The sequence below is a fragment of the Symphodus melops genome (assembly GCF_947650265.1).
Source record: "Symphodus melops genome assembly, chromosome: 4".
NCBI classification, from domain to species: Eukaryota; Metazoa; Chordata; class Actinopteri; order Labriformes; family Labridae; genus Symphodus; species Symphodus melops.
Window position 1 is genome coordinate 1,687,004 of NC_136694.1, and position 25,000 is coordinate 1,712,003.

General features: G+C 46.9%; 1 protein-coding gene across 1 annotated transcript in view; it reads right to left on the reverse strand.

Moving 5' to 3' along the window:
* The window catches only part of LOC306822705 (semaphorin-3D), an 81,703-nt gene that overhangs the window by 6,037 nt on the left and 50,666 nt on the right, over window positions 1–25,000 (reverse strand). Inside the window, exons 3-13 of the mRNA XM_079341880.1 lie at window positions 12,147–12,301; window positions 11,943–12,005; window positions 9,927–10,046; window positions 8,783–8,873; window positions 7,669–7,797; window positions 7,446–7,588; window positions 6,877–6,991; window positions 6,701–6,770; window positions 5,621–5,765; window positions 3,511–3,733; window positions 178–254 (exon numbers count right to left, since the gene is read on the reverse strand). Coding sequence (XP_079198006.1) covers window positions 178–254; window positions 3,511–3,733; window positions 5,621–5,765; window positions 6,701–6,770; window positions 6,877–6,991; window positions 7,446–7,588; window positions 7,669–7,797; window positions 8,783–8,873; window positions 9,927–10,046; window positions 11,943–12,005; window positions 12,147–12,301 — 1,331 coding nt within the window. The remainder of the gene's footprint in view (window positions 1–177; window positions 255–3,510; window positions 3,734–5,620; window positions 5,766–6,700; window positions 6,771–6,876; window positions 6,992–7,445; window positions 7,589–7,668; window positions 7,798–8,782; window positions 8,874–9,926; window positions 10,047–11,942; window positions 12,006–12,146; window positions 12,302–25,000) is intronic.

Here is a 25,000-nt window from a genome sequence, read left to right on the forward strand (position 1 = left end):
CACTGGAAACTGCATGCAAAGGCCAGCTGCAGCACATGACATGGTTTAAAGGGCGGGCAGATGGCACACGGGGAGACACCAGAACACACTGGGTGATTTTAGCCTTTAAAGGCCCGAGGAGCCCCGTGTGTTTGTGGGATCAGTGTTTTTTAAGGATGTGTGGGAGCGTGAGCAAACCTGGAAGACCGTCAGCTCCTCCAGAATGATCTCCTCATTCTTCCCGACCGACACGACCTTGACCACCTTGCCATCATCTGGAAGAGGAAGGAAACGTTTCTTATGTCAATACACACAGAACTTATAATCTATGAAAAACCACAGCTGTACTAGTGTCACAAGGATATAAAACAGCCTAAGATCCCACATGTTACTCATGTTGACCTTTCATTTTGTCAGCTTGTGAAACCTAACCTCAGACGCCTCCTTATCTGTCTGATACTGGAATCATTTCAGCCTCTGCCTGAAACAGTTTGCTTCAGCTGCTTCCCTTTCCTCTGATTGGCCAGCTCTCTGGAAGTCTTTAGGAGGAGGCAGAACGCTGCAGGGCTGCCAGGAGAGGGCTGCTCTCCAGCTCAAAGCCCCGCCTACCTTCTCTGGTCCAAACAAGTTCAGAGCATTCAGGAGCAGAATCTAAAGTTAGAAGGAGGACATACTGGCTGCTGCATTGTTGTCAGAGAAGCTTCAACACAGCAGGTTTCCTTCATGATCACACAGGAAGAGAGCAGCTCTCTGATTGGCTGATTGATCACAAAGGAGGAGAGCAGCTCTCCTCTCCTCTCTGAACTCATCTTCTTTGCAGAAAGTTCTATAGACTGGTGTAGTAATGATGTATTTTTGTAGGCCAACCCGAAAAAATGGCGCCGGTGGTTCCTACAAGAATACGTCTATGAGATTTTTGAATTGGATTTTGGATCATTGCAGAAAATAAGCTCTGTGTCAAACACACGTTTCTGATGCGTCGCTGTTTTTTTCAGCGGGATAATCTTTACAGATGAACATCATTTATATGAAGTTTGAAGAGTTAATGCAGCTGAGAGAAGTAAAAAGCTAACGTTAAGCTACAAGCTAACTACACCGCTGTCTGTTTATAATGACGTCACGACCGTTATGCTTCATCGATCGAATCAGTGGATTTGAGAAGATAGCTAAACGTTAGCTTAATAAGTTGTTTATTAAGCTAATATTTAGAAGAGCTCTGAAAAACATGACTAGAGGCTGTAAGGAGGATTAGGGAGAGAGTTCCCGGCGTGATGACGTTTAATGTCTCCATGACAACCACTGTAGTTTCAGCTAGCTACTCGTTAGCAACCGCTGTTTAAAGTTCGCGTAAAAACATTAAAATTCTCAAGTGGGGTCTTAGGTAACGTAGTTTATCTGGTCTAACAAAACGTCAACATCTCTTCAGCTTGTGTTAACCACAGACCTTATTTCAGGCGTCTAAACACAAACACATTCAAAATCCCCATTGACTTTTAGAGGTTAGGTTCAAGGTTCAAGGTTCAAGGTTCTTTGTCAATTCCAAAATATGTCAGACATACAGTGAAATCGAAATTACGTTTCCCCCCTCCCCACGGTGCAATGTAAATAAGAAAAGGGTAAATAAAATAAAACAAGGTAAATAAGATAAATAATATGTACCGTAAATTCCGGACTATAAGCCGCTACTTTTTTCTCACACTTCGAGCACTGCGGCTTCTACTCCGGTGCGGCTAATGCATGGATTTTTTATGGGGGACAATGAGCTTCTGCCGCAAAAACATTTGACTTCGTCACGTCGGATCTTAATATCAGTCATTTTGCGCTTCATGCACGCACCCTCATGATGGAAAACACACGGAGAAATACATATGATGCAGCTTTCAAGGCGATCGAGCTGGCTGTCAAAGAAGCTAACAGAGCTGCTGCACGTTAAGATGACACTGACAGCGACAACAGAGACTGAGGAAGTGAGTAATGAAGTCATTCTGAGGCAGTGAATGGATGGACTTTTTCTTGTGAAATATATTACGGTCATCTTTTTCATCAGCCGTGTTACAGACACCGTCGGCTAGGCTTCGTATTGTAACGGTTCATGTTGTAAAGTCAGTAGTTGATAATGTGTTCATAATTCCGATTATGTGGAGAGTCAGTGAATGCACCAGCGAGGACGTGTTGAGTGGCTGTATGAGAGAACGCTGTGGGAGAGAGTTGGATTGTTACGGCAAGTTATGTTGCTCTCTGCTGTAAACGGCGTGGTCACGGCCGACAGTGATCGGGTTATTAAAAGCTATTATTTGAACGCTCTCGTCGTCCTTTAACGTCCGTACAGACGCTACAGTATTTGCGGATGTTACCGGTAGCCTACGTCTGTGTAAATAGCTCTTGTTATAGCGTGGACACCTGCGGCTTATAATCAAGTGCGGCTTATATATGTACAAATACATTTATTTACTTATTTTTAGCCGGTGCGGCTTATATCCAGGTGCGCTCAATAGTACGGAATTTACAGTACATTAATAAACCTAAATGTGCAAAAAGTACTAAGTTAAATAAAATGGAGTATAAAACAAGATTTAAGAAAAGTGAAACTTGTGCATGCGTGCAATAAGTGAGGTTAGAACCATGGCGCTAAAATGCTAACTCACTTCCTGGTTTTAGGACTCAAAACTACACCTGTCCATGAATGAGCAGAACACATCTTCTACGTAAACTTCAGTGGTCTGTGTAACATTTCTAACAAGGGGGGGGGGGGGTAAAAATCTGCAACTGCAATCAGAATAAACTTTGAGCTTTAAACTCCATTAGCAAGCTTTAGCTCAACTCAGAGCATAACCTCAGAGTCAGCTGGCTGCGTTTTAAAGGAATATATATCTTTGAGAATAAACCAGCTAGACGGGAGCACGTGGCTCAGCACATTATCTATCCTTAATATCAACACACATGATCGGACAACGAGGGGAGTGTGAGACAGCTCGATGAGTCTACAAGTTGTCCCTGATGGTCGGACGTTCGAGTGAGAAGACTTGAAAGAGCAGAGGAAGATTTATCAGGCAGGTAAAGGAGCAGCTGATGGGGAGATGAGATATGCTGGAGAGGAATCCACTTAGAGGAGATGTATGGAGCTGTGGGAGCACCTCTGAACCCTCCGTCTGTCACCAGCAGTGAAATAACCTCCAGCATTTATCACACGCTCTGTCAAACACACACACACACACACACACACACTGAAGAACCCTTTCACCCTCTCAGGAGTGCCCCTCTCCGTTCTCCACCTCCAGAAGAGCTTTGAAGAGATAATGAAAGTTTACACACAACTAAAGAGCAGATGAGCCGCGCTCAGTCATCCTGGACGACACGTTGGTCGATTTTCAAGCTGTGGGAAGATGTTGTAACTCGGTCTGACCTCTCGTGGCTCCCTGCTGAGTATGTCAAAGAGCTCAACGCCCAATTTCCAACCTCAAAAAAAGAATGATCCTGTGATTGTTGAAAAAAATCAACAAACAGAAAGTAACGTTGTGAATGTTGTCTAACCTGTGCCCATGTGTAAGACGTCATACGGTGCGTCCTCGGCGTCCACTCGGTCCACTACGAGCTTCTTCAGCATGTAGGTGGCGTTGACGTGGGTCAGGACGGGTCTGCCGCCCTCAGGCATGACGGGCTCCCACATCAGCTGGTGCTGCCTCATGAAGCTCACCACCTCGTCGGGGAAGTCCTTGGTGGACTTGTGAAGCGCGTCGTAGGTCTCGCTGGGACACTGCGAGGGAGGACAGAGGTGAGGGGAACGTGACGACAGCAGAGGGTCAGGCTTCTCAAGAACCCGTGTCAAAGGTCAAAGGTCACAGGCGAGAAAACTTTGAGTTAAAATGACTTTGATGCAGATCCAACAAGAGATTAAAAAGAGCTCTTCACAGCTCCCTCTGTTTGAAAGGAAACAACTTTAAATCTTCATTCCTCGTCATCATCTCGCTTATTTAAAAACACTTTGTTTTCTCAAGGGGCTTAACCTGATATATAATACATTTAAATGTTATAAAAAACCGTTTCCGGCAGAGTTATTATATATACAGATATGACTTTTTTATTGACATCATTATCAGATAAATAAGTCAGACGTACATCATTAATGCTGAAAGATGTCCTTTAACTTTGACCTCCATCTGTCCCTTTTACTCGTACGTTTAGACTTCATTGATTGATATTCAAATTTGAACGGCAGCATCAAGTATTTAAGGAATGTGGCATTTACAGAATAAGGTGCAGACTGTTGTCTGGTGGTCGTATGCTGCTTTGGAGTAACTACGCTGCAAGCTAACGGCGAAATGTTCAGAATTGACCGGTTATTTTTACAGTCTATGGTTTATATGCGCAAAAAGTTCCGTTGCTATCACGAGCCTCTGCAGCCGCAGCCGGGCAGCGCGCCGCCATCTTGTTTTTTCTTAATACAGTTTAGAAGGAAAGTTCTGTATTTTGCTGTTCTGCTTGCCGTTCTACTCATAGATATATAAAAACATGTTCTATATATATCTATGGTTCTACTCAGCCTGACCCAAACGGGCCTCCCCGATCCTCACACACCCAAGGTGTCCGACTCATTCTGCGATCAACCACGTGACGCTAAACCTCTCCGTGGAGAGCAGAGTGAAACAACACCTGACACACTCAGACACTTCAAACCTCCCTGACACACTCAGACACTTCAAACCTCCCTGACAGGTCGAGGTTTCCCAGAGGAGTTCACTGCTGGGGCGTTAAATCAGCGCAGGTTAACCCTCTCACGGCTTCATCAGCTTGTTCCCATTAAAAGGAGTCTGATCTCACAGGAAGTTCACAGCTGTCCACACAAACACAAATAACCTCCCTGTCAACACTTATAATGGAGCCTGAGCTTTAAGAAGCACCTCGACCTGTGCTTGAAGGACCAATGTTAAAATGTGTTTGTGTACTGTCACTAATAAAAATGATTAAACGATGACTGAATGCTCGTAGCTGGTTTTCTGTTTGTTTTTACTTTTTTGCATTGATGCTGTTGTTACTTCCTGTTCTCTGTTTTTGAGCTGCTGCCACAACTACAGTTCGCCCATCAATAAAGTTTCTCCTTATCCTTATAATAATATCATACTAGAAAAAATACAGACATTATCAAAAGAAAGAACACAAGAAATATTCACAGCACAAAAAGTCTGGGCGAGAACATGATAGAAGGAGACGTCGTATAAAACAATCAGAAATAAAATGATAATAATTTGATAAACCTCATGATGTCCCTGAGAACTGCAGCTAGAACGAGTGATGTGAAGACATAAACAGATTTAAGTATCTCTGTGTCAAACCTGATCACAAGGTCGTGCTAATGATACCGTCCGTTTAGAAAGTCTCCCTGTGTTGAGATACCTGCTGTCTTAGGGTTTAGTTTTCTTGTTGTTAAAACATGCGGCTAATGTTTTACATTCCTCGCAGCTTATGTGAGAAAAAAAAAAAACTCGTAAAAAAGAGATTTTTAACCTCAATGAGTTTTCTTTTTTTCCTGGTTAAACCCATTTTTGTTTGAGAAACATTTTTTATGGTCCAGGGAAACCTCCTAACTCGTTCTCCTGGGGTTAAAGTTTGACCACAGGGCAGCAGGTGTTTGTGGACTACTCACAGTTCCAGGTCTGGGATAGGGGATGCGGCCCTTGTACTCCACCCAGCGATAGTCTGGACCTTCTTTGTGAGCAAACGGTCCGTTGAACGCAGCTCTTATAGACGCCATGGAGTACTTGCACACCGCCGAACCACTAAATATGGAGCTGCAGGAGAAAGAGAAGACGTTGATGCTGTCGGAAATGAAGACGGAGAGACCGAGAAAAAGCGAAGGAACGACGACGAGACAAAACAGAGAGAAGGCAGCTATGAAAAATATCATATTCAATGTTCAATCAATAGTTTGTGCTGCACAGAGATTCATCCTCCAAAACACAAGAGAAAGATAGACACAGAGTTATCAAGGAGTGAGGCAGGAAGGAAGGACGGAGGGATGGGAGCAGAAAAACAGAGCTGGGTTGGCTTTGTAATATCACATCAGGGCTACAATAACACAAGCAGCTGGGCCTCTTCACCTTTAGCCCTGACACCCACCCACACCTGACCTCTGACCTCTGACCCCGCCTCCCGCTGGGCGTGCATTTGCCGCCCTGCGAGGAGGAAATCCTCCAAACGGCCTTTCAGAGCAGAATGAACAAATGCATGTGAAAGTGTTGTGATGATGGTCTGGACTGGTCTGGTCTGTTCTGGACTGGTCTGTTCTGGTCTGGTCTGGACTGGTCTGGACTGCTCTGGTCTGGAGTGGTCTGGATTGGTCTGGACTGGTCTGGTCTGGTCTGTTCTGGTTTGATTTGTTCTGGTCTGGACTGGTCTGGACTGGTCTAGTCTAGTCTAGTCTAGTCTAGTCTGGTCTGGTCTGGTTTGGTTTGGTTTGGTTTGTTCTGGTCTGGATTGGTCTGTTCTGGTCTGATCTGGACTGGTCTGTTCTGGTCTGTTCTGGTCTGGTCTGGTCTGGTCTGGACTGGTCTGTTCTGGTCTAATCTGGACTGGTCTGGACTGGTCTGTTCTGGTCTGGTCTGGACTGGTCTGTTCTGGTCTGTTCTGGACTGGGCTGGTCTGGACTGGTCTGGACTGGTCTGTTCTGGTCTGGTCTGGACTGGTCTGGTCTGTAGCTGGTCTTTATGTCAGAGAACGGTCTCACCTGGACGTGCTGAAGACCCCGTAGATGACGGGGTTTTGTGGATCCTTGGTCTCCAGAACGAAGATGTCCTCTAGAGAAACACAGAGAAAGCTTGTTGTTGGTGAGAGGAGGGGACAGTCGTCTTCAGGAGAGGAAGATGAAGGAAGCATGAGAGGAAGGACAGAGACTATTATTACCCAGCTCATCAAACTGGGTGTCGACTCCTGACGGCCCGGGGACAGAACAGACCAGCCTGGCTTTCAGGAAGGTGGTCCAGCGGTTTATCAGACTCCTTTTACCTCCTACGTCATTCTAGAAGGAGAGAGGGGAGAGGAGAGACAGGAGAGGAGAGAGGAGGAGAGAGGAGAGGAGAGACAGGAGAGGAGAGAGGAGGAGAGAGGAGAGGAGAGACAGGAGAGGAGAGAGGGGAGAGGAGAGGAGAGACAGGAGAGGAGATAGGAGATAGGAGAGAGGAGATATGAGAGAGGAGAGGAGAGACAGGAGAGGAGATAGGAGAGAGGAGAGGAGAGAGGGGAGAGGAAAGGAGAGAGGAGAGAGGAGAGAGGAGAGGAGAGAGGAGAAAGGAGAGAGGAGAGAGGTGATTGGAGAGGGGAGAGGAGAGAGGTGATTGGAGAGAGGAGAGAGGAGAGAGGAGAGAGGAGATAGGAGAGGATATAGGAGAGAGGAGAGAGGTGATTAGAGAAAGTGAAACACACATAATTGAGGTTAATCCTGACAGAACGTTCCTTGAAGTTGGACCTCTCACCTTGCAGACTCGGGCCACGCGGCTGTACACCCTCTTGTCCCACTGTCCCGCCTCCACCGCCCTCTCCTTGAAGAAGAAGTAGACCTTGTCGTCGTCAGGACTGTGAGTGTCGGGGATGGAGAAGGAGCCCACGAACTCGGGCTCTGACAGAGAGCAGTCATGTTAAACTTGAAGGTTTATGTTACAGCTCTGCAGGAACAGAAGCTTCTCGTCGTGGTCTCACCGTGGAGCCAGTTCTGATCGAACGCTTCAGTCCGGAGGTGATGATGACTTCTGCCCTGGACGGACGTACCAAAGATCCCAGCGTCCACTCCCATGAAGTCGACTGAGGTACCTGTATACAGTTCACCATCTGGAGAGAGAGCGAGAGAGAGAGAGAGAGAGAGAGAGAGAGAGAGAGAGAGAGAGAGAGAGAGAGAGAGAGAGAGACAGAGAGAGGAGAGAGAGAGAGAGAGAGAGAGAGATAAGAACACTGAGAAAATGTTGTACATATTGATTTTTTCTTTTTTCTGCCTTCTTGTGTAACTGAATATCCTCCTGGAGTTTCATATTAAATCCTGATTATTGTTCCTGTTTTGATTTGATCAAATGTATTGATCTCTCTTTTTCTCGCTCTCTATGGAAGTCAATGTGTGCCATCCGATTTTGAATTTGTATTTTTAAGCACAGATTTTTTTTTTTTCATCGAATTTTTGTGAAAAGTGAAAAAAATATATATTCAGGGAAAAAAAATCAGTGTTAGAAATTCAAATTCAAAATTCGATTTCTCATATTGACTTCCACTGCTCTCTTTTGCTTTGCTTGATTTGAATTATTGAAAAAAAATCTTCAACACCCTGAACTGATTGATTCATATTCCGACTCCATCTTTTACAGCAAGAAGAAGAAGTGAATCAAAAAGTCCCAGAATTTTATTTGAACACACACACACACACACACACACACACACACACACACACACACACACACACACACACACACACACACACACACACACACACACACACACACACACACACACACACACACACACACACACACACACACACACACACACACACACACACTATGTTGTGAGCGTCTGCCAGCGCTGGCACAACGATCACATCTCAGACGTCCGGGTGGGAAATAAGAGAAGCGGACCACACACGACACAGCTGGACGGACGAGCGAGGGGGCCGACACAGAGGAGAGATTGTACATCGCAGAACATTAGTGTCACCAGAAAGACACAGAATGATTTAATATGTCATCTGCGTGTGTGTGTGTGTGTGTGTGTGTGTGTGTGTGTGTTAATGTCTGGGAGTGTGTGCGTGGGTGGACTGAATAAGACCTACCAGTCAGTCGAGCAGTGAAGGGCGCCCTCGGACTGTAGGGACATTTTCCTCTGCCCGACTCCTCGATGTAAGTCAACATGAACTGTGGCCCCTGAGAGAGAGAGAGAGAGAGAGAGAGAGAGAGAGAGAGACAGAGAGAGAGAGAGAGAGAGAGAGAGAGAGAGAGAGAGAGAGAGGGGGGAGAGAGAGAGAGAGAGAGGGGGGAGAGAGAGAGAGAGAGAGAGAGAGAGGGGGAGAGAGAGAGAGAGAGACCACACAGAAGTGAAAAGCGGAAGTGGACTCTCAGCCTCTACGTTCTCTGAGGGACTTCTTCTTCTTCTTCTTCTGTGATTGTTGAAGCACAGTGAGCGCTCTCATAATCATGATTTACTGAGTCCAAGAACCGACACCCACAAAGATGTTTCGGATGTTTGAGATGTCATCAAAAAGACCTCACAAGAAAGTGGAGCTGCATCTGTGCTCAAATGGAAGAGCACATATTTCTGCACGGTGGCACCTCACAGCGAGGAGGTTCTTGGCTCGAGTTCCCCCCCCCCTCCCAAGCTGATCCTCTCTGAGTGGAGTTTGCGTGTTCTCCCAGTGCACGCGTGGGTTTCTCTCTGGGTGCTCCAGCAGATGTTGTCAGATGGGGATTCAAACCAGCAACCATCAACTCAAACCCAAGGCGGACTGATTTAACTGTGAATGATCTTCACTCATGGAAAACAAAAGCTGGAGTACAAATCAAAGTCATCATAAAATCTCAGAGGGATGCAACCTATCACGGAGAACACCAGCCTTTAACAAGAGATCGTCACCATGACAACCGTATCTGACTTTAGTGAGGTGTAAGCTGGAGCTATCTTACATATTAGTGCCTAAACTCCATCGTACAACTTAAGTGCAAACAAGGCTGCTGCACCCCAGCGCTGGTTATTACAAACTAAATACAGCCAGCAGATCCAAACAATTACACAACTATTCACCTCTCAAGTTCTCTCTGAAGAATTATTTATTATTATTTATTTATTTAAAAAGTCTCTATAACCTGATTTTTTAAAATGTATTTTAAATGTTTTAAAACATGTGTAGGCAGTCTATGACGTCTTTAGGTTGAGCAGGTGTAGATTGGAAACGTAGTCGGGTCCAGGTCAGGTGGTCTTACCTCTGTGGTGTGCTCCAGCTGCAGGTACGTACACTGTGGATTGAAGGCGCCAGTACCACAGGCGTAAACTAAGGTCTTATTGACGGGCTGCAGCAGCCTCACAAAGTTAGCACACTCCGTCTGTAAGGACAAAAAACATCACATGTTTTTATTTTAAATTATTGTCTTTATAAACATAATTTAAAGGAGCAGTATGTAAATCTGATATCGAGTGGTTAAAATGGGTACTGCACTCTAAACACTACAACTAAACACTACACTAAACACAGCTGTCTGACTCCCCCCCCTTCCTCTCTAGAGTGGATGCTCACACAGGTCAGCATGTGGTGGACACTGTAGCTTCAGTGTTTAGCCAGCTCTGCATGTGGTGGACACTGTAGCTTCAGTGTTTAGCCAGCTCTGCATGTGGTGGACACTGTAGCTTCAGTGTTTAGCCAGCTCTGCATGTGGTGGACACTGTAGCTTCAGTGTTTAGCCAGCTCTGCATGGGTCTGTAAAGCTTTCTGCGTTCTAACCTCTCTCCATGTTTCATCTCCAACATTGATCCTAGTTTGAGCAGCTTTCTGCTGCTGGAGCTTATTAGAAACATGCAGAGGCTTTTTAGCTCGGGTACAATCACTTCTATCTGAAGCAGTTCCACTGCCCGCTTCCATCGCTGCAACACCTGTTGACCTGATAACTGCTCTCATATCTGGCAAACCCAGGGGCGTCCAAAACGGCCTTCAAAGCCCCGCCTACCTTCTCTGGTCCAATCAAATCCAGAGCATTCAGGAGCAGAATCTAAAGTTAGAAGGAGGACATACTGGCTGCTGCATTGTTGTCAGAGAAGCTTCAACACAGCAGGTTTCCTTCATGATCACACAGGAAGAGAGCAGCTCTCTGATTGGCTCTTTAATCAAGTGACAGAAGAGTTACAGACAACTTTCTGTCTTTCTTGCTGATAGTTGAAGGTTTTACGGTATAACAGTAACAAAATGTTCCCTCAGACTCCAAAAGTACAAAACCAACATTTCATTGTTTCACGGGAAGGATTTTATGACCCTTTTTCTGGCAAGTGAAGACTCCAGGGGAATATGGGATTCAGCCAAGAAAGATTCTTGGACCATTGCCCCTCATATAGCTGTTAATTATTGGTTTTACATTTCAGGTTTACTATGGATTACATACACACAACGGACATTAAATGTATTTACTGAACTCTGGGGATACTTGGAGGTAGATTTCAGACAAAGCCAAGCCAACGGTCGTCCCTCTGTTATTTAGTAGTTTGTTTTTTTCACAACATAAATTACACAGACATTTTAACATATAAACAACATATTTTGTGTTACAGGTAATTCAACCTTTAACTATTAAAGTCTCAAATTATGGAAACTCCTCTTTTCCATGTTCCTCTAACTCAAACATGGGTCTCTATCTGTCCACAAACCCCCCAATGATGAGAAAAGTCCATCCTCTCCATTTTCAGCCTCCTCCACAGATTTTCCCTTCATGACATCACAAAGGGCAGTAGCCCCTCCCCCAGGTGGGTGACCCTCCCACAGCTAGGTGTTTGTTCTGCCCTCTGAGTCTGCCTTCTCACCGTAAACAATAGGACATGGAGCCAGAAAGCACCGAGTACACCCGAGCCCTTCCAGAGAGGGGGCGTGGTCAGACACAGCTCATTTACATATTTAAAGCTACAGACACAGAAACAGCCTGTTCTGAGCAGGGGTGAAAAAGAGGGGTTTATAGACATGATCAAATACAGGATCAGAGTGGATTTACAACAACACACTTCACACACATGATGAAGAGGAGCTCTGACACTGATTTCACCTGAAGAGGAGGAGATGAGACTCTTAAAAGCCAACCTTAAATTTAATTTTTCTTATCAAGAAGTTCACAATGTCAGACTTTTCCTCTGAGGTCACCACAAAATGTACCAACACTGTAGATACAATAAGACTGACTATGGACTAAAGACTATTGCCATATTCCAAAATATCAATTTTAAAGTGATTTAAAGATACTTACGTCTGGACTCTTCCCGGCCATGACGCAGTGGTCTACGTTGTATTTAGAAGCAGGCCAGTGGATCTGATTGTGGACAGAAATAGAAACAAACATCTGGTAATCCGACGCAGCTCTTCAAGCTTTGATTTTTTATTTTAGGAAAGTGAAATGGTGATGCATCAAACTCAGGCAGCCATCGCTAAGCAGTTAGGTTTATCATCTCACCATCTGCGTGGGCAGACTCAGGCTGTCGGGTCTCAGCAGGTAGATGTGGTCTTTCCCTCCGACCAGCAGCCATCCTTGATCCTCGTCCAGTAACATGACCTGGTATCCACCGCTGACTCCGCCCTCCCAGAAGACCGCCGAGCTGTTCTTCAGATCTAAGAGAGAGAGAGAGAGAGAGAGGAGACATTTGAAGAAAATCCTTTCTTGTCTTTGCGTGCAGAGTCTTCGTTCCAACTCCTCAAGTTTGTCCTAAAAAATCTGCAAGCAGCGATGAGGTCTGAGACCAGACTCTGAACTGCTCGTAAACTGTAATTTAATCTGCAAAACAACAAAAACAAGTCCTCCTTACCTAAACTCTCTCCTCCAGGTCTACACTATGCTCCGCCAATGAAAGGCGTCCAATCCAACTTTCACAACACCTACTACCTTAATGATATCCTTAATGATGGTTTTGTTTGATAAAGACGATTTTGATTCTGATTAGAACTCTCTAGAACAACTGTCAATGTTGTGCTCTGGTCACTTCCTGTCAGCACCTCTAGTCACTTCCTGTCAGCCTCTGGTCACTTCCTGTCAGCCCCTCCGGTCACTTCCTATCAGCCCCTCTGGTCACTTCCTGTCAGCCTCTGGTCACTTCCTGTCAGCCCCTCTGGTCACTTCCTGTCAGCCTCTGGTCACTTCCTGTCAGCCCCTCTGGTCACTTCCTGTCAGCCCCTCTGGTCACTTCCTGTCAGCCCCTCTGGTCACTTCCTGTGTGTCCACTCAGACTTGAAGCTGTTTGTACTTCCTGTCGTTGTCTTTTCCTCTCTCGTGTCGTTCTATCTCTCTGATGTCGTCACTCAAACTCTGCTCTGCTGCAGCAACATTTTAAACCAATATGCAATAATAATGAAGTCAGCGGGGGGCATCGTGCATCATGAAGACCAAACGTTCACTTACTTTCTGAAACTCGAGCCTGCTGGACTCAGTCTTATCAAGTATGTGGCTACTTTTCCTCAAGTTCATTATCTGAACCCCCCCTTCCTACCCCTAACCCACAGCCTGCTGCAAACACACACACACACACACACACACACACACACACACACACACACACAGTTACACACACACACAGTCTCTGTCTCAGGGGAGTCGGCTTAAAGCAGGCAGAAAGCGACCTGAACAAGCAGAGCTAATTAACCCTGAAACTCGGCCTCGGCCTGCCGCTCGCCTGCCGCTCTGTTGACTCTGTCAGCTCGGCCTCGCAGGGCTCTGAGGGGGAACTGGAGCGAGGGGGGGAAATGACAGAGGGGTTCTTTCCAATGTGTAATACATCTCTGTGACTATAAAGACTTACAGCTCTATAATAATAATAATAATAATGACGTGCTGAATGGAGTCCAAAAATGTTTCTCCTGGCAAAAGTCTTGTGTGGTGAGTCAGCGTTGTGCTTTCTTTGTGTTTTTAATATTGAACCGTAATCAGGCAAACGTAGATCTTAAGAAAACAAACGTGATTTACTCGTCGTCATGGTCAAACAAATCACAATGTAAGGATGCACATCCACTCAGAGCTTCTGATTTAACACACTTCTGTATTTTCTCCTTCAGTGAGTCGTGTTTTTCTAGTTCTTTCACCCATCTGATGTTTCATACATGCGTCTTCTCAGTGCCTGCAGTCTGTTTCTCATGGTGCATGGACTCATTTATAAACTGGACCTGCTTCACTCATACTTGTGTGTTTGTATGTGTGTGAAAAGTGCTGGAAACTGTGGTAAAAAAAAATCACGATCTGTTCCCAAAGTGCGTGTCTGACGGAGCTGCTGTCTGTCAGAGTGAACACACTCTCTGCTCTGTGTTTGATGTCTGTAACTTGTATTTTATGCAGCTGCCCGTCTCGAGCAGGACTCTCTTCTCTACGAGACTCTTAATGTCAAAGAGGATTTGATGGTTAAATTCATCTGAAAACACACTCAAAGGGTTTTTCTGGAAGAGAAGTCTTTACATTTGTCTCCATTATGCAAAGTACTGCGTCCGTCATCTGCAACAGATTTGGGGAACCCGGGTCGACTGAAGGTAAATCTGTGAACTCCAGGTGTAAATGTGAACCTGAGTAAAAACACTAATTAACCTTGAAGCTCCCAGAGTTCTCCTGCCCGGCGAGACCTGCCTGCGCTGCAGATAATCACCTGAATGATCCGAGGGGATGAAGCGTGAAAGTGGAAGAGAGCGTCACGCCTGCGGACCTCACAGCGAGGAGTGAACAGAGACGCCGCTGTGTGTCCTGAAGCCGTGTCTTTGAATGCAGCACGGCACATTTGTTAGCAGTCGACACCAGCGAGAAACATTTCAAAAGAAATAAATCACAGCCGCTCAGACGGCCTCGCCACTTTCATCAGAGCTGACGACAGAGTTTCTGCTCCGACGACGGGGCGAGGGAAATGTAGCAGAGAATCCTGGGAAACACGAGCGGAGGAGCGAACTATGTACAACCATCAATCACACTTCAAACTTCACATGAAGCCACCACTGAAAGGACTCGAGACTAAAAAAGGTCAAATCCGACTTCTGCAGGTTAAACCTTTAAAGTCTGATTTGATTGTTCTCTTCTGCAGCAGACGACTTTCTGTGTTACTTCTGCAGGACGTCAAGTTTTGGACTCAATGAGGAAACAAAGGCGGAGGTCAAAGTGAACAATGACGACGTATTCAACAAGTTACTCATTAAAAACAGATTGTTGTTGTAAGAACGGCGAGTGAAGGAGCAGGAGAAGTATTTTGGTTTGGTCCCTCTGAGCAGAGCCGCTGTTATTCTCTATATTTGACACTTTTAAATTCTATTTTAAATATTGATAGTTGCTGCGTCTCATATTTGATTTTATTTCAGTACTTGTTAAAGACCAAGACCAGGACTCAGAACCCCCCAGGAGGAGGAGCTGGATGGAAGTCTAAGTTGTCTAATTCACCTGCTGTGACCCGACGTCGGATCAATGAGCGATGAACATGTGAGCATAAAAACAAGGAAGCTGTTTGTTTACAGGCGACAGACACACAAACTGTTTCTCCTCTTCAACCTGTTTTTCTCCAACGTGACCTTCGTCCTCACTGATGACTTTCCAATATTCATCAGAAGTTTTTTGTTAAATTTGAACACTTTGCATGAACTGCTCTTGTGCTCTACGATCACTTGTTTTCACTTTACTGACAACGCGTGTTTCAGAGGTAGCATCGCCTCGAGCTCAGAGGTCAGAGGTCAGACACACGTGGCTCTGCTGCCTCCCTGATCCCGTTAGATCCCATCCATCCAACTCTGGGAAAGTGAAGAACCTGATGAGAGGAGACCTGAGTCCTGTCCCTGAAGGATTCACCGTGAACGAAACTGAAGCTGAGACGAGTCGGGTCGTGTGTTCACGTGGAGCTCTGAAGGTTTCCCTGATTATTTCTCCGAGGAGAGTAAAGATGAAGATTCTACACGCAAGAATGAAGCCTGAGAGGAAGAAGGAAGGAAAGTATGTGAAGATCAGAGAGGATCCATCAAAGCTTCAGTGACTCGGGACACTTTGAGTTTCCTCTCTGTTGATTGTGTCTGATGATCAGCTGGATCTCAGCTGATTGGTCAATCTGCTGAAAAGGTCACGACGTGTGCGCGTCCTGATCCGGGCTTTAATCAGCAGGTCAGGGTCAGAGGTCAGAGGTCAGCGGTGCGAGAGGAAGGAGAAGTAATCCTCAAAATGTTCTCCTCCTTTTTGGAACACAACGTGAAATCCGTCCCGTTTAAAGTGGGCGTTCGTGCCGAGCGGCGGGCGAACACTCTGACGACAGGACCTCCCTCTCTCAGTCACGTCTGGTTACGGTCTAATCAACGGGATCATTTCCACCCACGTCTCGCACAGCTGAAACTCAACTGAGCGTGAAAGTGTGTGCGTGTGCCGCCGCCGCCGCGGGAGAGGACGGAAAATAATAAACAAACGTGTGTGTGTGTGTGTGTGTGTGTGTGTGTGTGTGTAACGGAGAGTGAGGGAAGACTGCGATGTTGGAAAAATGAAGAAAAATGACGAACAGAAAAACTTTGACACATAAAATGTTCTCATATGTGGAAAAACAGGAGAATATGAGACGTGTGTGTGTCTCTGTGTGTGTGTGTGTGTGTGTGTGTCTGTGTGTCTCTGTGTGTCTCTGTGTGTGTGTGTGTGTGTGTGTGTGTGTGCGTGTCTCTGTGTGTGTCTGTGTGAGTGTGTGTGAGTGTGTGTGTGATTGATGGTTCCCTGTGATTTACACTGATTACTTGCAATCAGGAAGGTGATTAAAACTGGTTTCGCTTCATGAAAACAGTGTGTGTGTGTGTGTGTGTGTGTGTGTGTGTGTGTGTGTGTGTGTGCGTGTGTGTGCGTGTGTGTGTGTGTGTGTGTGTGTGTTTTGAGGCACACTGAATCCTCAGGTAGGCAGGTAGGAAGAATCTTAGAGCAGGTGTTTCAGTCTGTCGTCGACGTGTGAAGCTGCTGCTGAACTTCCATCTGACAGACGTAGAATTAAAGGCCATAGAACAGAACACCACGTGTCACACTGACTCAACAAACCTGGATTCACTTCACGCTGCGTGAGTCTGAGGCTGACAGGAAGAGGACGCTGGCGTGGCTGTCACGTGTTTAGCAGCCTGACCACGAGCAGAACGTCTCAGGTTTCCTCGTCCATCTTCAGGTTCATGTCTCACGTTTGGAGCCTTTAAGGCCTTCTCTACACCTTTTTCCAGGCTGAGCGCTCGGGAGTGTTTGCACGAGAGCGTTTGTGCACTTCCTGTTGCAAACGCTCTCGACCCGTTAAAAAAAACAATGGACAAAAAAAGGCTGAGTAAAAAAAACAAAAAACAAACGTCAGGTGGACAAGGAGACAAGGAGTCCCTCAAACCGATCTCTAATGTCATACATGAGCATTGTGAAGAACTGAAGCCGAGGACGATGGTCGTCATGGTAACAGTTTGATAGCAGAGTGTATGTGAGGGAACATGTGTGTGTCCCGTGTGGATGATGAAGTGTTTGGCCTGGAGGAGCTGGACTGTGATCCCGGTTCGATCCTGATTCAATCACAACCTCCGAGGCGCTGACGCCTCAGTGTGAACGCTCAGACGCCATTAAAGTCCAATCTGAACCGTTCACTCCGTACTTACTCAAGCTTTCATTGTTTAATCAAGGGTTAACTCTTCTTTCAACACGCACACACCTACACACACACACACACACACCTACACACACACACACACACACACACACCTACACACACACACACCTACACACACACACACACATACACACACACACACCTACACACACACACACACACACACACACACACACACCTACACACACACACACACACACACACACACACACGCACACACACACACACGCACACACACACACACACACACACACACACACACACACACACACACACACACACACACACACACACACACACACTTAGCGCTCCTGAGTCTGGTCATCGTCATGGACTTCAGTGGAAGCGGTTTGAGTCCAAACAGAATCACAGAAGAGCAGCAGCTGAAGTCTTCAGACTGAAATCAAAGCTCTTCTAATTTAAACTTTATTGAAACTTTATTTAAACTTTATGACAGGACATGAACACAGACACATCAAAGCTTTAAAAGCAGCTCGTTGTCTCATAATAACCTGAGATTAAGTTTTGCTTTGAGCTTCAGGGGAGCCGTTAAGATATCAGAATCAGGGGCGGCGGTAGTGCGTCCCCGTGTACCGAGGCACAGTCCTCGCACGGCCGCCCTGTGGCAGACTCTCCCCTCTCTCTCCCCTCTCTCTCTCTTCCCCTCGCTCTCTCTCCCCCCCTTCCGACCCTATCCACCTCCCTCTCTCTACAATAAAGGCTCAAAAAGTGCAAAAAAATCATAATCAAACATTTCTGCTCTGAATGAGGGTGAGGGAGGAGAGGGAGGAGAGAGAGGGAGGAGAGGAAGGAGAGAGTGGGAGGAGAGGGAGGAGAGAGAGGGAGGAGAGGGCGAAGGAGACGGGGCGAGGGATAGAGAGGGAGGAGAGAGAGGAGAGAGCGGGGCGAGGGAGGAGAGAGAGGAGAGAGCGGGAGGAGAGGGCGAAGGAGATGGGGCGAGGGACAGAGAGGGAGGAGAGGACGGGGCGAGGGAGGTGAGGGAGGAGAGGGAGGAGAGAGAGGAGAGGGAGGTGAGGGAGGAGAGAGAGGAGAGAGAGGAGAGGGAGGAGAGGGAGGTGAGGGAGGTGAGGGAGGAGAGGGAGGTGAGGGAGGAGAGGGAGGAGAAGGAGGTGAGAGAGGAGAGAGAGGAGAGAGAGGAGAGAGTGGGGCGAGGGAGGAGAGAGAGGAGAGGGAGGAGAGAGTGGGGCGAGGGAGGAGAGAGAGGAGAGGGAGGTGAGGGAGGAGAGGGAGGAGAGGGAGGAGAAGGAGGTGAGAGAGGAGAGAGAGGAGAGGGAGGAGAGAGTGGGGCGAGGGAGGTGAGGGAGGTGAGGGAGGAGAGGGAGGTGAGGGAGGAGAGGGAGGTGAGGGAGGTGAGGGAGGAGAGAGAGGAGAGAGAGGAGAGAGTGGGGCGAGGGAGGAGAGAGAGGAGAGGGAGGAGAGAGTGGGGCGAGGGAGGAGAGAGAGGAGAGGGAGGTGAGGGAGGAGAGGGAGGAGAGGGAGGAGAAGGAGGTGAGAGAGGAGAGAGAGGAGAGGGAGGAGAGAGTGGGGCGAGGGAGGAGAGAGAGGAGAGGGAGGTGAGGGAGGAGAGGGAGGAGAGGGAGGTGAGGGAGGTGAGGGAGGAGAGAGAGGAGAGAGAGGAGAGGGAGGAGAAGGAGGAGAGGGAGGTGAGGGAGGAGAGAGTGGGGCGAGGGAGGAGAGAGAGGAGAGGGAGGTGAGGGAGGAGAGGGAGGAGAGGGAGGTGAGGGAGGTGAGGGAGGAGAGAGAGGAGAGAGAGGAGAGGGAGGTGAGGGAGGAGAGAGTAGAGAGGAAGGGGTGAAGGGAGGAGAGAGAGGAGAAGGAAGTGAGGGAGGAGAGGGAGAAGGAGGCGGGGTGAGTTATCAGATAAAAGCTCCTGACAGGACTCGTTGGTTACCTGCCACACATTCCTCTCTGCTCTGTTTCTTATATTTCTGATTATCACCGCCCGACAAAATACCAAACACATTAAACACACGGACGACGCCTCTGCAGCCAGAGATCACACACACACACACACACACACACACACACACACACGAAAGCTGGTGTGTGTCAGCTGGCAGATGTTTCTCACACCGCACAGAGAACATCTGGATCTGTCTGAACTCTGACAGGAAGTTTGGCAGCATCACTGACCGACCTGACAGCAGAACGACCGCGTCAGAGAGTCGACTTAACGTGACTAAAGCTACATGTGTCCAAATCAAAGACATGTTTAAAGAATGTTCTAGAAGAGAGGAAACTTTATGGAGATGATTTAAAGTAAAGTTCTCGCTCAATTTGCAATTTGGCTCGAGATCTTCTCCTCTTGTCTTTCTCGTCCTGGTTCGGTCTCAGACTCAAGACCGGTCTACGGTGTCGCTCTAAACACCGAGACTCCTTTTTAAGGTTGACATGGACATACTGTATCACCAACTCTGCTTCATCTAAGCATGCACACGTCCCAGAATGCAATGCTCTTAGCGCTGATAGCAAAATGCTGATCTGCAACAGCGGACCACCTGAACAGGAGGCTTTCAGAAAGAACAGACAAAGAAGGACGCGCCTCTAATGTCGCTCTTTAAAAAGCACAAACAACATTTCTGCGGCAGCTTCGTGGTTACAGAACTGTCCCGTGCGATGACTCATCAAGAACGCAGCACAGATTTAGCGCCGAGTCATGATTCATCCTCGGGAGATGTTTTCTATCTCCTCCTCAGAGCTCCTTCCGTGCTGACATATTTATGAGAAGAGTCACGTCTCATCAGGTTTCAGTTTGCTCTGAAACATCACAGACCGCTGCAGGCTAGCTTCAGCACGTTGCTTCAGTTAGCACATGCTAACACTTACAGGCACCTCAGCGCTCATGCGTCCTGACACGGCGGCCTGAGAGGATGAAGGACGATGCACGAGAATTTGCAAACGCCTGAAACACCTTTTAAGTATTACTCTCTGAAGTTGAACTCAGGACACATCAGCAGCTCTCACTTGTTGCATCATCTACGTTAAAGGAAGCATGTGACACACTGGATTTCAGCCGTGCACGATGTCACATACTCGTCCTTTTAGGTAATTTAGGTAAATGTTTCATATGAGATTAAAGACGCCACGTGTGATTGAAAACAGCGGCGTGAGTCACGAGACGCGGAGAATAAGCAGCACGGAGACGTTCGGACGTTTGTTTATCTCCGTCATCCTGAGGCTGCAGGAGCTCCTTCATGGTTTCATATTCACGTCCTGTATGCTGGATACATTACGACATGTCACGGAGGATCAACAGTAAATCAGGCTGTTTCTATTAGTGGCTCTGCGTTACTGCAGCTGAGCGTTCCTGCACGGAGGACAACCTGAGCGTGTTTTATTTATTCTTTGTAAAGGGAGAAATTATTATTCACCTGCATTTCACAAGTCTTCCTACACGCGACGACTCGACTTCGACTCGGCCGAAGTCAGTTTGGATTGGAAGAAGTGATTTTCCTTTTATACTGGTAAAACGCTGCACATACTACGTAGCGTCATTAGCACGCCGTCCTATGACAGAGCAACACGGATGGAACTCATAAGACTCCTTTGAAGGTTTTAAGACCGGCATCGAGACCACTTTTTGAAGGTCTTGTCTCGTAAATTGAAAACATTTTTACTCTGGTCTCGGTCTGAGTCTGGGTGGACTCTGGATTTGACTCGAGACCGGTCAAGACTATTTTCCACTTTATTACTGTGATTAGAAGGAAAACGCCCTTTTGTTAAAGAAGGATTTTTTTGGCGTAACAGTCTTGGACATGTCCTTGTCTCGATCCCTAAATGACTCGGTCTGGGTCTGGGTCTCGGAGCACTCCGGTCTTAGATGAGTCCTGGGCTCGTTTAGTTTGGTCTTGACTCCAACACTAGTGTTCAGGTTCAGATGGAACGGAGTCTGTTTCCCCGTCAAAGACACTTAAACGCAGTTAAACCTCGTCGTCTGTTTTGCTGGTAACACGAGCCAGGTGTCGGGTTTCTCCTGATTCTCGGTGAGGTCTGAAAGCGAACTCGACTGTTTGTTGTTGCAGCTAATTCAGGTAGCGATCGCTCTCCTCTTCTCTTCTGCGGTTATTTGACAGACCTGCCAGGAAACATCCAGAACATTTGAGACATTTAAAGCCAGAGTTTCAGCTGTTTACTTTGTGCCATTACACTTCCCCTTTAATCTCACCGCTCCAGTTGAGTTCTTCATGTGTTTGTTTGGGAAGTCATTAAGCATGCGACGTGTTTCCTTTGTGTAAATAAAGTGTCTCCCCCTCTCCCCTCGCTGACTGCTCGTGTTTCAGCCTCAGCTTCACCGTGTTTGGTGGAGCCGACAGCTGACTGACAGCAGGATGAAGTCAAGGACTAATTTGGGTCAGCAGGCGTGAAAGTCAGAGTATCAATAAGCTAAACGAGCGCTAACTCTTTTCTTCCTCCTCAACAAACATTATCTCAAGCTGATGTTTGTACCAGATCGTGTCCTCACTTTGCTCTTTGTGCTCTGATGGTTTCCAGCTTCCAGCATCTCAACAAGCTAGCAGGAAGAAGCAGCTGCATCTCGATCATCATTCTTAAAGTCGAGTCTGAAGCTGCTTCTGATTCTTAATCAGACAAAGAAAGGAAGAAATGCTCCGAGCCACCTGTGTGTGTGTGTGTGTGTGTGTGTGTGTGTGTGTGTGTGTGTGTGTGTGTGTGTGTGTGTGTGTGTGTGTGTGTGTGTGTGTGTGTGCAGTGTTACACAACCAGAGAATCGACCAACACAACAAGCTAAGACGGCCTTTCATGAAACAGAGACCGCACCCCCAAACTGAGATCCTGCAGGGTCTTTTAACTTGAAAGCAGGTTTCTGTGCTGTGTATCTTCGGGTCAGTTTAGGTTGAAGACGCGTGACGGTAAAAGTTAATGAAAAAGAGATGTCAGGACTCTGCATCCTGCAAATCAAAAGCAAAAGACCACAACATGATGTTACCGTGCAGGAGAAGTCAGGAGACGGCCGAAGACACAGATCGATCCAGACTGGATGTTGAATTTGATTTAATAATAATAATACCAAATAATAATAAATAATAATAATAATATTAGTAATAATAATAAAAAATAATAATAATATTAATAATGCATTTTATTTAAAAACTCTCAATGTCACCTTTTATTCCAGTTTTAAAAAATGTACAAGGAGAAACTTTTTAGACTTTATGAAAGCTGAGTGAGGGGCAGATAAGTATAAGACGTCTTCTTCTCCCTGCTCCTTTCCAAACATGACACGAGTGTAAAGACTTGTTTTTGTTTTCCTTTCTTTTTTCCTGTGAACATCATCAACAACATGTGTTGACATATTCAGAGCAAATAAACAAAAACAAAGCCAAGATAAAAACAGCTAAGCTACAGGAGGAAGAGGATTTATGAGACAGGAAGGGAAAGATCAGACTGAATGTGTCAGTTTATAAAGATGTTGGAGAGAGTCGATTTTTATTCGAGCTCGGATTCAACTGTTCTTTTTTTTTTTAACCACACGAGCCTGTTTTACTTCCCAGTTTAGTTTCTCCAGTCCATTCGATCTTTTCTCAAACGCTCTCCCCGTCCTCCAAACGAGAGGAGAACAGCGCTCGCCCTCTTTGCTCTCTCCTTCAACCTTTCTGTTTTTATTCCTCAGCCCACCCTCCTCCATCCTCCTTCAGCGTCATTGACTAAATCTGAGCCCCTCAAAAATTCCTCGTCCTCTGTTCCCCTCACTCTGTCCTCTAATGGGATCTGTCCATTTGTCCCTCCTCTCTTGAGAATGAATAAACCTTTCCTTTCGGGTGCGACAAAGACTGATCCGTGTTCTTCTTTCCTCATGTGAAGGTGGAGCAGACGGTTCGTGTATGCAGCTGCTGCACGCTACGCTGCACCGAGCTAATTGTTTTCTTCTCCTTCCCGTAGGAGAGAAAGAGAGAGGACGGAGGAGGAGAAAATGTGGAGGACAGAGAGCGATGATGTCTCTTAAAAGTCAGCCTCCATTTCTAGATCTGCATGCTGCACTCCTTCAAACACACTCCTGCTTGTTGAATGTTGGCCTCGCTCTCGTCCTCTCCGTGCAGGTTACTCCTGCGCGTGGAAGAAACGTCCTTCTGACGCTAATTTGCTTTTCATTGGAATAATTCTTGTCTTTGATCGGCGTCCAGAGAGGCATCAGCGTCACTTCTCATATCCTCTCCGTTCAGCTGCTCTCTGCGCGGCTCGCAGCTTTAAATCACACTTAAAGAGTTTCCCTTTGAACCTCCGCACACACAACTGCAGCCAATTCATAGATCAAGTTTCAGGAGGAGAAGTGCTTCAGATGGACGATAACTTGAGCAGCTGTTATTAATTCACTGCTCAGGTCACATTAATTAAACGGACTCGAACCTGCCGGGCGGCTGATGTCGGGAACACTGACCGCCTTTGTTTGCTTCTTAGAGAAACCAGATAGGCCGAATCAAGGTCTCATTTCCATCATCACGGGAGCGAAGGTCAACTTCTCAGTGATTGCAGCATCACAAGCGTCTTCTTTGTGCATCTCGTAGTTTAGAAGCGACCGTGTCTTCAGATCATCAGAGAAGTGGAAATCCCCCCCTTCCATAATCTTCTGGCTGTATTTTGTGGAGGTTTCCTGTGTTTTTGTGCGAGTGAGAGCTCCGTCTGTTCTGAAAATCTTTGTTTGCTCTTGTGTGTTTGTGAGTGAGAGAGCGCTCTGTCTGCTGTGTGGATCTTTGACGTTGATCTGCAGGTGGGTTCCACGTGAAGGAGGGCGCATCGACCTGATTGGTCCACGCTCAGCATCGACCTGATTGGTCCACGCTCAGCATCGACCTTCACACAATCCGTGGCGTTCTCGACCATCAGCATCAGCTCGACTGCGTCTCCGGCCTCAAACCTCGAAATTTAAGATATCGTTTGGTTCGTTCTTTAGTTTGAGACGCAGAGCGGTTGAGCTGCCATTCTCTCCCGTTTTTGCTGAGTCAGTTAGAACTGTAAGATAACCATGGAGCAGCAAAGATGGTCTCCTGCAGCTTTGTGTGGGATCAGGAAGAATCTGCACTTTCAGACCTGACGCTTTGACCTGCTCCTCCTCCTCCTCCTCCTGCTGCTCCTCCTCCTCCTCCTCCTCCTCCTGCTGCTCCTCCTGCTCCTCCTGCTGCTCCTCCTCCTGCTCCTGCTCCTCCTGCTGCTGCTGCTGCTCCTCCTCCTCCTGCTCCTCCTCCTCCTGCTCCTCCTGCTGCTCCTGCTGCTCCTCCTCCTGCTGCTGCGTGTGATTCATCACAACTTACAGGCCACATGAGGCTTTGACCCACATCAGCAGAAAAGAGAGTAAATCACAGGCTGGATGATAGTCCACATGACAGAGAGCAGAAACAGGAGGGGGAGGAGCTTGAAGCCCGGTTTGATGGATCTCATCGGGGTCACTCTCTGCAGACACAAGAACTACGGCCTGGCTAAATAAACCTCCAGTTTAAACAGCGTCATGAGTCAGAGCAGAGGGAGCGACATTTAATCTTACTTTATAAGCTGCTGGACATGTGCAGCAACATTAGGACCAAATTTCCTGCAGGGCGTGACGCTTCCTGTCACCGTTTTTCCATGAAGCATTAAAGGACATTTGTCACCAGGCTTCATTAACGCTGTCAAGGAACTTAAACATGCAGCTGGAATCAATCCCTGCTGCTGCTGACTTCCTGTTTTCAAA